General features: G+C 44.6%; 1 protein-coding gene across 1 annotated transcript in view; it reads left to right on the forward strand.

Moving 5' to 3' along the window:
* Positions 1-14,245, forward strand: part of LTBP2 (latent transforming growth factor beta binding protein 2) — a 201,775-nt gene that overhangs the window by 184,146 nt on the left and 3,384 nt on the right. Inside the window, exons 24-34 of the mRNA XM_084842380.1 lie at positions 566-688; positions 1,273-1,404; positions 2,518-2,643; positions 4,086-4,229; positions 6,135-6,326; positions 6,490-6,573; positions 9,090-9,218; positions 9,442-9,582; positions 10,850-11,017; positions 11,779-12,054; positions 13,079-13,228. Of these exons, the coding sequence (XP_084698506.1) occupies positions 566-688; positions 1,273-1,404; positions 2,518-2,643; positions 4,086-4,229; positions 6,135-6,326; positions 6,490-6,573; positions 9,090-9,218; positions 9,442-9,582; positions 10,850-11,017; positions 11,779-12,054; positions 13,079-13,228 (1,665 nt within the window). The remainder of the gene's footprint in view (positions 1-565; positions 689-1,272; positions 1,405-2,517; positions 2,644-4,085; positions 4,230-6,134; positions 6,327-6,489; positions 6,574-9,089; positions 9,219-9,441; positions 9,583-10,849; positions 11,018-11,778; positions 12,055-13,078; positions 13,229-14,245) is intronic.

A 14,245-nucleotide genomic window follows, 5' to 3' on the forward strand; every position in this document is an offset into this window, starting at 1 on the left:
GGTAGAAGGCAGCTTCCTATGTTCCTAGCATCTGTTGACCCTGGTCATATGGGAAATGTTCTCAATGCTTCCCAGTATCAATGGATGCTCCCACTGCCATGAAATCTCCCCACCGCTATCCACATTTGTAAAGACAGGTTTGAGGGAAAGTATGTTTGGGATCTGAGAGGGCTACCTAGGGAGGTGGTGGGCTGTCCCACATTGGAGGCATTCAAGATGAAGCTGGACAGCCACTTGTCAGGGGTGCTTTGACTTGGATTCCTGCATTGAGCCGGGGGTTGGACTCAATGGTCTTGTAGGCCTCTTCCAACCTTACTATTCTATGATTCTATGTAGCTGTGAGACTCCCTAATGCCTTCCATCGGAATTGTGCCTGGGCTTATATTAGGCTCATATTAACTCATTTGAATTGGGCCCAGGCAAGCTCACCCATCACTCCTTGTCAGCCCTTCCTATTTCTCTCTTGGTATTCTGCCTTCCCATTTCAATGTTACTTCAGGTTATTTTGAAGAAGTTTTAATATGGATTCTGTGCCTTTTATGTTGTATTCCATTCTGTTCTCCAGATGTAGATGAGTGTGCAGACCAGTCCAGGTGTTTGCGTGGCCAGTGCCTCAATACAGAAGGATCTTACAGATGCTTGTGTCAAACTGGCTTCAAGCATTCCCAGGAGACAGATGACTGTATAGGTAAGAACTGACCTCTGAAGGAGGAGAAAAGGCTACCATTCGGAGCCAAACTAGACATGATGCGTCTTTGCATTTCATGTGCATTTAAAAGTGAAATAGCAATCGTGGTGGTGTGGGGTGATAATTATCAGTGTTGCACCAAGCAGGGAGCAGGAATTTAACCTCCCCACAAGCTTGAGGTCCTGATGAAAATAACTCATCTGAAGCTACTGTTTGCATCGGAAGACATCTCCCCTTGCCCCCAGCACCTGGGAAAATGCTCTGTTTATTCCTGCTCCCTCTGAAGGTCAGTCTTCTAAGGATGTCTTATCTGTCCCAGGAATGATGGTGCTCCAAGTTCTTTGGGCCCACACTTCTGGGCTCTTTGGGTTTGGGGGCAATGCAGGTTGTGCTAGAGGCACTTGTGTAGCACAATAACCATGGCAGTAGTGCAAGTTTTTATCAGGATTCCATTTGAGGTTTAGATGTATGTTTTGTTTTGTTTTTTGCATGTGCTCTTTTATCTCCCATGCCCTGTTGATACAGAGTCCCTTATTATCTTTGTCTTTCTGATTTCTTTTGAAATGCGTTGCCTTGGATGACAGACGTGGATGAGTGCGAAGAATACGAGAATGCTGTCTGTGGCACGTGGCAATGCCAGAACACATTTGGTTCATATCACTGCATTATGGGATGTTCTTCTGGTTTCCATCACACATCATTTGGGGAATGCATTGGTGGGTTCCATTTCTGGAAAAACTCAGGTCAAGAAAGAGCCTCTTTAATGGAGGACTCCAACTGCCAAGGGAGAGGAGGTGAAAGTCTTGTCCAGTATGGAGGCATCAGTTCTTGGGCTATTTCTGAGATGTATTTACAGCTGAGAAGCTGCCAAGTTACTTATGTCCAAGGTCCCTGCTGCCCTGAAAGTTAAACCAACAGAGGTTAAGTGCAGTTGAGCACCTTTGCACAATGAGACAATATGTTTACTTTGATCTGGCCATTTCCCAGCATCATTGACACAGCCACATACTGCCTGTATCTCTGTTCTTAACAAATACGTATAAATCATCTGCAATTTTTTATCCTATTTCTACTTGTGCTTCCTGTGCTTGTCCTTTCTTTCCTTACCCATCATTACACATCCTTCCAATTTTCCCCATAAAACAGCCTGTGGCTGCCCATTCCTCCTGACTCCTTAATTCTTCAGTATGTCATCTGGTTTTGCTTTCCTCGGCTTTGGCCATCTGTACCCTCTCAGATGATACTGAGGCCATGTTTGTTTAAAATTAGTTCATGGAATTCTTTCCTCTTCTTGTGCAAACTTCTGACCAGAGCTAGAGATGTCAGTGCAAAAGGCAGATTGCTAGCATGTGACTGAGGTGTAACCAGTGGTGCAGTGGTAAATGTTGAAGTGCAGACATTCATCATGACAGTCCCTATAGCCATGCCCCCAAGGTGAGTCCAATATGCTAGCAGATGTGTTGATCCATAAGAACAAACCAGTTCTAGCAGTTTTCATCTCCGCCAGGAGCAGGTCTTTTGGAAAGCTAATGGCTTTTAATTACCCATTCAAGACCAAGCCACTCCTAAAGACTTTGCATCACAACTGGGAACATATATTGTTGCTGGGAAAATTCATTCCCACCCGCCCTCCCCCAGCTATTGTGAGAATTACAGCTAAGCTCAGAGGGAACAGAGAATTCTGAGGGGGTGGCAGATGACAGCAGAGTCCCAGTGCTGCGTCCCTGTGAGCCCTGGCTCCTCTACACCACTGGATACAAGAGCAGAGTGGGATTAGCCTCACTTAAAAACAGACTCCACACTGATACATTTACCCTTGTTTCTCACAGATATTGATGAATGTGCCAATGAGACACTGTGTGGAAGCCATGGCTTCTGTGACAACACAGATGGCTCATTCCGTTGTCTGTGTGACCGTGGCTATGAAAACTCACCTTCAGGCCATGACTGCATTGGTAAGAGTCACTCAGCATTCATAGTTCCACGTTACTTCCTTGTTCTAGATGCTGACAGCTTTCCAACATGTGGGCCCAAGATCCATTTGTGCTTTAGGGAGATACAGATCTGTTCATGTTTCTGATATGATATTTGCATTCTTCTCCCATAAAAGTCCAGGCTCTCATAATCACTGGTAATAAACAGTGTTTTGTGATTGGGCCATTATGCCACAGTGATCGGGCTGAAGGTGAAAGTAGCCCCTGGGTGAACCTGCAAGACTTAGTTCCATTTCCAAAGGGCTATCTCGAAGTGATGACAGCACAACCCACATGTTAGAATGCAAGTCATACTGGGTAGGTACAACACAACAGGGTAGAGAGGCAATTTCATGCAAAAAGGGGACAGGTGGGAGGAGGGCGCCAAATCAGAGCTGGAAGGAACCTCAGAGATCATCCAGTCCACTCACTGTTGATTCCCAAATCCACTACTACAGCATCCTCGATTGACGGCCATGCAGCCTCTGCTTAAAGAACTCTAATGAAGGAGAGTGCACCACCTGAGGCAATCTGTTCCACTATCAAACAGCTTGTCAGGAACTTCTTCCTAATGTTTAGATTAAATCCTTTTTCTTGTGATTTGAACCCATAGGTTCAGGTCCTGCCCCCTGGAGCAGCAGAAAACATGTTTGCTGCATTATTTATGGAGCCTTTCAAATATTTGAAGATGGCTATTGTAGCACTTCTTAATCCTTTTCCTGTTCATGCCCCTGCCTCCCTGGAAGCTCCCCCCTCCCTGCTAGCTGCTTTGCTTCCAGAGGGGCATATTTGTGCACTCAGAGCCCAACCAGGAGAAAGGGTGGCTGCAACCTATGCTATAAAGCACAGATTTGTTGCCCTCACATCTCTAAGAGCTTCTCTACATGAGCGATTTATTGCACATTTGTGATTGGTCACTCACAGAAGTTTGTAGGTCCTTTACATGACATCGTCAACCTCCAGGACATCTCCCATGCTTTTCTCCCTTTATCCCCCCTTTATCCTGCTTTCAGAAAGATTGGAGATAAGCTATAATGAAAGGAAATGGCACGATATTGGCAATGTGTAAATCTGGTATAGCGCTAGAATTAAGTCACTAGATAGCGCCATTTCATTGACCATATATAGCATTGCTGAGAAGGGAAGTTTTCAATTCTAAATCACACGTTCGCCATCTAAAGGAGCCCACTGTAAATCTGGAAAGACTCTGGAAGAAGAAAGCCCCAGTAAGGATGCAGGATTTTCGCTTAATATAGAGAAGCCCATTGTCTCTTAGAAATTAACATTCTAAGAACAAGTCAAATGGAGGGCCCTGCTTCTTATGTGAGAGGAAGGGATAGAAAGTGGGGAAAGTATTGGAGGGGTGTATGGATACTTAATATGACTATGTGGAGTACTGATGGACCTGATTATGTATCTTGCAGATGTGAATGAATGTGAGCTGATGGTTGCTGTGTGTGGGACTGCCCTTTGTGAAAACGTAGAAGGAGCCTTCTTGTGCCTGTGTCCCAGTGACCACGAGGAGTATGACACAGAAGCAGGGGAGTGCCGCCCCCGAGCAGGCATGGGTGAGAGTTCGCTGGGCAGAGCAATGCAAGGCAGAATTCGAGGCACTGCTCTAAGCCAGAGGAACCACAAGTTTATTTTTGTGGGTCTGTGTAAAACAGGGGTGTTGAACCTCTTTCAGCCCAAGGGCCAAATTCTATTTTGGAGGAGCTCTCGGGGGCCGCATTCCAGTGGCGGGTGAGCCCAAAGGCAAAAGGGGCAGAGCCCCGCAAAACAAAAATACCAGCATATTTTAGCTTAAAGCTTTACTTCCAGTAACTATGCATTAGGAGATGCATTTCAACCTTTCAGAATAAGGAAAATACTTCACAGAGCTGGGAAACCACAAATGATCATTGTAAAGTGGGTGAGACATGGGGAAGGGGGGCTGTCTGTCTCGGGAATCCTTGGGGGCTGGATTTGGACCCCAGGAGAGCCAGATTTGTCCCCTGGACTGAGGTTCTGAACTCCTGATGTGAAAGAAAGGTTCTTAACTCTATGTTCTTAACATTCAAAGTTAGCTTTCTTGCGTAAGCACCATGTACAGTGTGATCTGCTAATCAGACAAACTGACAGGGTCTTTTGATTTAGTTGACTCAGAAGAAGAATTACTCACACACGGCTTCACTTCGAAACATAGTTCTGCACTGATATTTGAGTCATCTTGGCCAGTGAGCAAAGGCAGTCAGGAATGGATTAACTCCTATGTGGGAAGGCATGGCTTAACATCTTTTAATATGTCTATGGCCAGTGAATTGAAACTTGAGGCTTTTCTTAAGGCTTTTTTGCCTGACCCCAAAATGTATGCCCCAACCAAGTTTTATTCTTAGTATGAGACTCCTGTAAGCCCTGATCTGGAGTGATGTCCCATCCCCACATATTGAATGGGAGGCAGGTTTACTGCAGAGCGGTGGTTGGCCATGCTGCTGTTTGCAACTATGCATTGTTGTTGTTTAATGGGTTTTGATCAGACCATTCAGGCATTGGCTTTGCACACTGGGGAAGTGCACACAGCCTTCAAAAATAAATTTAAGGGTTCCTAAAATGGCTAGACAATGCACTGTGAGTGGGTAGCCTTCCTGATTTGACACCTCCCTGCAAAGCTAGTATTGAATCAGTGCTCCACTATCCAAGGAGTATTGAAAACATTTACAAATAATAATTAAAAAATGTAAATAAACAAAGTTCACAAAATGGCATACAATGGGGAGAAGGAAAATTATGTTGCTTGTTACTATTGATGTGTGAGATAGCAATTGACAGAAGCCCGTGACACTTGCACATCCACATTCCACATAGCAATTGTGAGAGCAATCACTTGCTGTGTGTGTGGGGGGGAGGGGTTGCATTTTTCCAGGTACAATATGTAGCACAGCCAGTGCTAAACTGGGCTATACTTGCAATGAACAGACAACCCCCAGTGAAAAATTTTGGAGTATGTGAAACACTTTATAGTACTGAAATTTAGTATGTGTTTACTGTGCTGAATTAATTATATGTCAAAATCCTTAGGATGCCATGCTTTCCCAGACTGTCTTCAACAACGGGAAAGCTCTAGGACAGGGCAGGCAACTTTGGGAGGCTCAAGGGCCATTTTTGCTCCCTCTGTGGACCAGACACACATCCACATGGGTGCCAAAAATGGGGGGAAATAATAATAAATAAAAACAAAATGGCATCTGTAGCTGTTACAGAATCCCCAAAGAGTCAACATTAGTTTGCCAAGCAGTTTCAGATGCCATTTTGTCTGCAAAAAAAACTTCCTTTACACTGGGGGGGGTCTCCCTGAATTTTGCACGGGGGGCTGCAGGGACTGCATGTTGCCCACCTGTGCTCTAGGAGCTTTCATAGAATTCCAGAGTTCTGGCAAATTGCCCAACAGAATGTTATCAGCAGCTGCTTCTGTTACATTTTCTCTCTATTTTCAGGGGATCCTGTAAGACCTGTATCTTTGCATCCTGGCAGCTCAGAGCGGAAGGAGTGCTACTATTATATCAGTGACGTCCCACTATGTGACAGCGTCCTGGCCAACAACACCACCAAGGAGGAATGCTGTTGCACTGAAGGAGCAGCCTGGGGAGACAATTGCGAAACACATCCATGCCCTGTCATTAGCTCAGGTATGCTATATTGCTCTGTAGTATTTTCTTCTTGGGCATACCCAGAGAGGGGACACCCCAGCTTGCTTGTATACCAGTTGTGTGCTATAATAATCTGCCTTCTGTTTTTGTGTTTCCCTTCCCTGTTGGGCTTTTTTTTTCTCCTCTTCTCCATTTTTGCCAGTGGAATATATTGAGATTTGCCCCAGTGGCAAGGGCTATATCCCTGTGGAAGGGACGCTCATCTTTGGACAGACATCTTACACAGGTATACCTTTCTCTTTCTCTACCAAGTATCTGAAGACTAAAGTAAATACAATGTGGAACATCCATGACAGGAACCCTCAACCTCTTTTTTCTTGGCTTAAAAGCAGCTGCAGTGAGTGAAGATGGCCACTTTGGGCTGCAGCATCTGGAGAGAAGGAATTCAACCCTTTTCCCCACTCCTGCACCATTTTCTTATGGAAATGACCCCTCCCTGCAAGCTGCTATTAGCCATGGAAAGGGGAAACACACAGATACTGTATCTCTCTCTCTCTCTCTCTCTCTCTCTCTCTCTCTCTCTCTCTCTCTCTATCTATTGTATGTGTATGGGTGGGTGGGTGTTTGGATACTCCACAAAACTGTTGTAATCCAACTTGCCAAAATATTTGAGAAAAAAGGCTTCAGAAGAAACCACTACCTTTAGATTTGGGGATAGGTCTATACAGAATGTGGTTATAAACAACAAATGGTCAGATAGTAAGAAATCATGCCAGGAAATAATAACTAATCCATAGGCAATCTCTATCTCTAGGAAAGGCATATGGAAAAAAAGATAGAACTCAATTTAAAGATTATAGTGGAGAATAGAAGCAAAGGATGCCGCCACAACTAATAATAAAATGGACAGAAATAACCTAAGTTCTGGGGCTTCTAGAGGTGAAAAGATCTAATATGGTAGGAGATCATGAAGAGGAGGGATTGTAGCAACATCATTACCTCTGCATTAGACATGCCAAGGGGTGTTTCAAGTCAATTTTTTAAAAAGTATTGTTTATTATTAATATTTATATACCAGCTTATTTGCTACAAAGCCATCAAGGCAGTGAACAACAACTTAAAACAATAAAACCTTAGTACAAAACAGAAGAACATTAAAAACTGTAAAGCTGTAACTTGTTGTTGTTCAGTCGTTCAGTCGTGTCCGACTCTTCGTGACCCCATGGACCATAGCACGCCAGGCCTTCCTGTCCTGCGCTCTCTCCCGGAGCGTGCTCAAGTCCATATTCATTGCATCAGTGATACTATCTAGCCATCTCATCCTCTGCCGTCCCCTTCTCCTTTTGCCTTCAGTCTTTCCCAGCATCAGGCTCTTTTCCAGAGAGTTTTCTCTTCGCATTAGGTGGCCAAAATATTTGAGCTTCAGCTTCAGTATCTGTCCTTCCAATGAGCAGTCAGGGTTGATTTCCTTTAGGATGGACTGATTTGACCTCCTTGCAGTCCAGGGGACTCGTAAGAGTCTTCTCCAGCACCACAGTTCGAAAGCATCAATTCTTCGGCGCTCAGCCTTCCTTATAGTCCAGCTCTCACAGCCATACGTTACTAAAAGCAGTAACTACATAATTTAAAAGGCTATATTAAAAAGATGTGTCTTCACACGCTTTCTAAAAGCCAAGAGCGTGGGGATCAATTGTAGTTCCTGAGGGAGCGCATTCCACTGCTTGGGAGCAACAGGGGAGAAAGCCCTTTCATGCATACCTGACAACCAGGCCTCTGTGGGTAATGGAGTCCTCAAGAGGCCCTCTCCCAAAGATCTTAATAACTGGCCAGGTTCATAACAGCAGATTCATAAAGTAATTCATTCACTCCAGTATATGACTATTATAAACATGCAGTTGGATGAGAGTAAGGTTTTGAATGTTAGGATCTTTCCCTTGCCAGGACTAAGGGGGTAGTGTTGAACTGAGGACTGAAGATTCATGGCTGATATCTGCCCTCTAGAAGAGGAGGAACAGTTTTTCAAATCGAATAATTATTTGGGAATGTATTCCATTTGTTCCCAGACCTTTATCGAGGGAACCCCAGAAGTTTTCTAATTAAAACCAGCATTAGGGCGCTTCCAGGCTGATGGCTCTTAGCACTACTTTCATTGCTCTTTCACTGTAACCTACATGTAGAATTGCAATTGATTTTTATACTTCAGGGGATATGGTACTTTCGTGTGTGTACATGCCACTATATCCCGTTCACACTACTGGGTGTAACATTGCCATGTGGGGAGGAACAGATGTGAGCGCGCCATTTTTAAAATCAGCATTGTCTGTCAATTCTTTAATTGTGCTAAAGTGTTTTTTTAATTTAAGCACTATTGCGTAAATACCTTCACCACTGTAATTTGCAGTTTTGTGCATTTTATGTCTTTTGTTATGACCTAAGGTTCAAACAAATAAATGAACTAATCTAAAAACTACACATTTCTGCCAGCAACATGCAGCTGCAGGAGGGTGTGTTTTGGATGCACTCTCAGTTCACTCAGGGCAATGATGAGGAACAGCAGGTCTGACAAGTGCAGCACCCCACATAAAATTAGTATGTACCCTGGAATGCATACCAGAATCATCTGCAACAGGCAGGGGTTCTACAGAAAACAGACAGGAGTTCTGTAGCAGACAAGTTGGTGTGAAAAGGGTTCTCTGAAGATAGACAGTTTGAAAATCATCACTCTTGGGAATAAATTGGGCAAGATCCCCATTGGCCTTAGATGCTTGTTTTCTGTGTCTGGTGAAGTCTCTCTCTCCATAGATGCTGACGAGTGTGAAATGTTTGGCCTTGAGGTCTGTCGTAACGGACACTGTGTGAACACAGTGCCGGGCTACACTTGCTTCTGCCGTGTTGGATATTTCTATGACCCCAGGAGGCTTGAATGTGTCGGTGAGAAGCCTCTTTCTGGCTGCTTGATATACATTCTTTGTAGAGTTGCCCACAGCATGTGTAAGGAATGATGCCTTTATTGAAAAGCATCAGATGGGGTGAGCAAGGTGCAGTGTGAAATCCTATGCACACCTGATTGGGGAAAACTATCTGTGTGGGAGGGTTGAAGGTCAGTCTCTTCATTTGCTGGTGTTAACTCTCTGCTGAACTCCTGTGGCTGCAGATCTAGATGAGTGTGAGAATGAAGAGGCCTGTGCAAATGGCAAGTGTCTCAACACAGCTGGTTCCTACCACTGCTTCTGTAGCCTCCCCCTGGTGCTGGATGCAACCCGCAACCGCTGCATCAACATATCCAGCACTGCAGGTGGGTCTTTACAAAATGGCCTCTAAAAGCAGGTCTTAATAGTTCTGAAAGAACTCTGAGACATTAATGTTTTGTTTAATCAAAAAAGACAAGGTCTAAGATACATGATGGCAAAGAAAAATATGGAACATATGAGAGCCTGTGTGTTGTAGCCTGTATGTAGAGCAGCCTCCCCCAACCTGGTGCCCTCCAGATATGTTGGACTGCAGGTCCCATCATTCCCAGCTCTTGGTCATGTTGGCTGGAAATGATGGAAGTTGCAGTCCAACACATCTGGAGGTCATCATGTTGGGGAAGGCTAGTTTAGAGTATTGGACTAGGACCACGGAGACCCAGGTTCAAATCCCCACCCCCTCATGAAGCTCCCTGGGTGATCTCAGCCTAACCTACTTCACAGGGTTGAGGTGAGAATAAAAGGAGTAGGGGGAGAACCTTTGGATTTGTTAGTCACCCTGAAAGCACTCGTGCTGAAGGGTGGGATAAAAATAGCTTACATAGATAAATATGAACCATTTCCTAAATGTAGAAATAAAGGATCAGCTTATTGTGGACCAATTGTGGACCAATTGTGGACCAATTGTGGACCAATGGTTGTGGACCAATTGTGGACCAATTGTGGACCAATTGTGGACCTATTGTGGACCAATGGTTCATCCAGCCCAATACTGATTATTCTGATTAGTAGAAGTTTGATGTAGTGGGCTTTCCCAGCCTCAATATCTAATATTTTCAACAAGAAATTTCAAGGACTTGACCTTCTCTATATAACATGTGGGCTGCACCACTGGGCCATAGTTCTTCTACCCATCTGTGGTTCATTTTCTTTCAGCATAAGTCACAGCCCCTTCTTGTGTTTCTGTCTTCTTTTAAAGACCTATTGGTCCCCAGTGTTATTAAGTCCCAACCCTCCTTCCCCAGGCCAATATTGTAACAATTCCAAATTCTGCCACAAAGCTAAAGTAAAAAGCAAACAAACCCAACCCTGTAGAGCAGCCTTACCCAACCTGATGTTTTAGGCTTCAACTCTCATCAGCCCCAGGCAGCCAGCGAGGCCAAAGGTCAGGAATGGTGGGAAATGTAGTTCAATATATCTGGAGGGCACCAAGTTGGGGAAGGCTGCTGTAGAGATTATTGTGATTATAGGTCATGAGGTGCAATATAGAGTGATACATGGCCCAGCACATAAATTTGGTTGCGGCCACACTTCTGGTCATCTCACTTTCCTCTGCTTTCTTCCAGTGGCTTTTTCTGTTTCTTTCACTGACAGATGATGTAGATGAACATGACATTCACTTGGACATCTGCTGGGAGAGAGTTTCCAATTACATCTGTAATGAGCCACTGCTGGGGCAACGAACCACATACACAGAATGCTGCTGCCGTTACGGAGAGGCCTGGAGTCAGGATTGTGCACTCTGCCCCCCCAGGTCCTCTGGTGAGAATGCACCAGTCACTTAGGATTTGGGGAGAAGAGGCTCCCATAAAAAGCCAGAATCAGAAGCTGATTCCTGGCTTGTTTGGGAGCAACATGTCAAGAGTCCTTGCCTAGACATAATGCTATGCTTCTGTCTCTTGGTTAGTTTCTGGTTCCTTTAGATACCTGGCAGGAGAAGCCAAGCGGGAACAATCAAGCAGCACACACCTGCACACATTGCTCATGTACAATAAGCCAGGATTCTCCAGAATTCTGGCTTATTGTTACATGTAATTGCATCCTGTGACCTATTCTGCCCAGCCTGTGTCACAAATCTGATTTTGTACCATCTCAGTGGCCTTCTGTTGTGGATTACAGTTTCCTTGATCGTCAGGGTCAAGAGAAGCCTTGAGAATATATATATATATATGTGTGTGTGTGTGTGTGTGTGTGTGTGTGTGTGTGTGTGTCTATATATGAAAAATTTAAAAGATTCCTCCTGGGACATGAGAAACTTTTTCATGGGCAAATTGAACAGGTGCTGAAGATTACAGTCTTCCCCAACCTGGTGCTCTGCAGATGTGGTTGAGCCTGGGAAGAGCGTTCCAAAATTTGGGGTACCACCACAGAAAAGTCCCTCTCCCTGGTCACCACCCACTTCACCACAAATGGCAGAGGGACTTGGAGAAAGGCCACTAGTGATCATTGCATTACTGGGGCAGGTTGATACAGGAGAAGATGGTCCTTTTATTAACCTCTTTTCTATGTCTCTCTCCTTCCAGAGGACTTTGCTCAGCTGTGCAATGTTGCCAGGAGTGAGGCTGGACTTCGAGAAAGGCCTGGCTATGAATATGAGCCAAATCAGGAAGATCATCATTATGGACTCTACAGTCCAGATTTAGAGCCCTATTACAATCATTTAGGTCTTGAGTATGGAGCATCTGACATCAGCCTCTCCAACAGAGAACAAAGAAATGAATTTGAAGATGGCACATTCCTACAAGCACCACAACTCCGTCCAGTACAGACACAGCCTCGCTACTTGCCTGACCAAACTGGTAAATACTGGAGCAAAATATAAACAAAACAAAATAGTGTTCAACTTATGTCCAGGGATGTGTGGTATTTGTGCTACAAATAAATAATGGAAGCTTTAGGCGAGCATTATCACTTTCCTGATTAGTAAATAGTAACCCCCACAGTATCGCACCCCTGAGTGTTAAAATGGGTGTCCCATGTACAGATATGCTCGGTGCCAAAACAGCCCCAGGGAGAGGCCAGGAATGGGTTCCTGCATACTGGTATGCAGGAAAATCTTGGGTTCAGCCCCTCTGTTCAAGCCAGATGTTTCCTGGCTCAAGCAGAGGTCCTGTAATACAGGTGTGGGCAACACACGGGCCGCAGGCTGTATGTGGCCCCACTGACCCTCATTGTTTCCCGCCACCACTGCTGAAATTTACTGTGGCAAAAAGACGTTGTTGGATTTCTGCTCTGGAGCAGTAACTAGGTCAAAAGCTGGTTCTCAAGCTAGATTTGGCCTAGTTACTGTAGTGGTAAAAAAGGTAAGATTTAGCTTGTTCTCAAGCTAAATTTGACCTAGTTATGTCTATGTAGCAGTTTGCCACTGAATTTTGGTGGCAAACCATTGTTTTGCTGCCAGAGCAGTCTGGGAGAATCCAGGGGAGCAGGTGTATGTGAAAATGGACCCCGGACCTGCCAAAGTTGCCCGCCCCTGCTGTAACAGCTATCTTTAAATAGCCAGGTGTGCTAATCCATGTGAAGTGATCTATATGTATATCACTTGCTGGAATAGGGACTATTGGTCTATATTCTTAATACTTAAAATCAAAAGAGTGTTTTATCTAATTTATAGCAAACAGGGGAAGTAGATAGAAGCAAAATACACATATCATGAAATCTTTTCACAGGCTCACACATGCCTTTAATATTTACCATCTGCACCTATGAAAAAAACATTGCTGGCATGTTTCGTCTTCCAGAATGATGCTCTTTCTTCTTGCTAGACAGTCCCTCTCTATATCGCTCCTGCCCTACAGGCTTATTGTTCCCTTCTCTCTTCAGGGCACCACAGCAGCTTTGAAGGGCTGCGAGCAGAGGAGTGTGGGATTCTGAATGGTTGCGATAATGGACGCTGTGTGCGTGTACAGGAGGGCTATACCTGCGACTGCTTTGTTGGCTTCCAGTTAGACTTGATTCTCATGGCCTGTGTGGGTAAGTGGCTCCACGAAGGGAAAGGGGCCAGCTCAGACACTGCCAAAGTAGAGAGATGGGGGCTAAAAGACTGAGCTTACAAATCAGGAAGTCCCCAGTTTGAATCCCACTTTTGCCATGAACTTGCTGGGAATGATGAGTTGCAGTCAAGCACATCAGGAGGGCACCAGGTTAGGGAAGGCTGGACTATACAAATGATATGTATGTATGTATGTATTTAGTGATATTCTGAGAATACACATACAGAACTCTGGGCCATATTTATTGCTACAGGCACTAATCCAAATGGTGTTCAGCACTTGTATTTCCTGACACAGGACCTCTGCCCCCCAAAAGTTGGCAACCTTAATTACTGCAAGTTCTTGGGAAAAACCTTTTTGCACAGTATGGACCAGCCTACCACAGCCTGGTGCTCTCCAGATATGTTGCACTGCATCTCCCATCATTCCCAACCATTGGCCAAGATAGACTAACGTTGTACAATCCATAGTTTGTAGACCACAAGTGTATGGATCTGCAGATGGCCCTGGCTCTACATACCACTTTCCAGTACTGAATAAAAGGCTACACTGATGTCTCAGAAACAGTAGCAGTGGATGCAAGCTAAATATTTTACCATGTACCGCTTCCAATTGTAACGGCTGAAGCAGCCCACAGTGCTGGAGGATTTCTTGCAGTGCTAGCCACAGTCCTGGAAATGCTTTAGACATGTCCCACTGATCCCTTCAGTGCATAAATAGAAAAGTCAAACCACCCATGCCCAGACACATTTTGACAGCATTGCAGAATTTTAAAGTATTATTGCTGTTTGCATAGTGCAAAGTCCCATTTACCTGGTCTTTATCATTGATATTATCATTAACTAGCTTGCCGAGCATCCCTATAAGGACGCTTCCCTCGTCAAATCAGCAAAAATAAATTGGTAGCTGCAAAATCCAAATATGTTTGTTCAGAGCTTCCATGTCGGCCCTTAAGAAGGGACCTCTGTATGCAGAAAAACAGGAATACTTTGCCAGA

This window comes from Heloderma suspectum, chromosome 1, assembly GCF_057233095.1.
Source record: "Heloderma suspectum isolate Gila_16-S chromosome 1, 16-S_ref, whole genome shotgun sequence".
Classification (NCBI taxonomy): Eukaryota; Metazoa; Chordata; class Lepidosauria; order Squamata; family Helodermatidae; genus Heloderma; species Heloderma suspectum.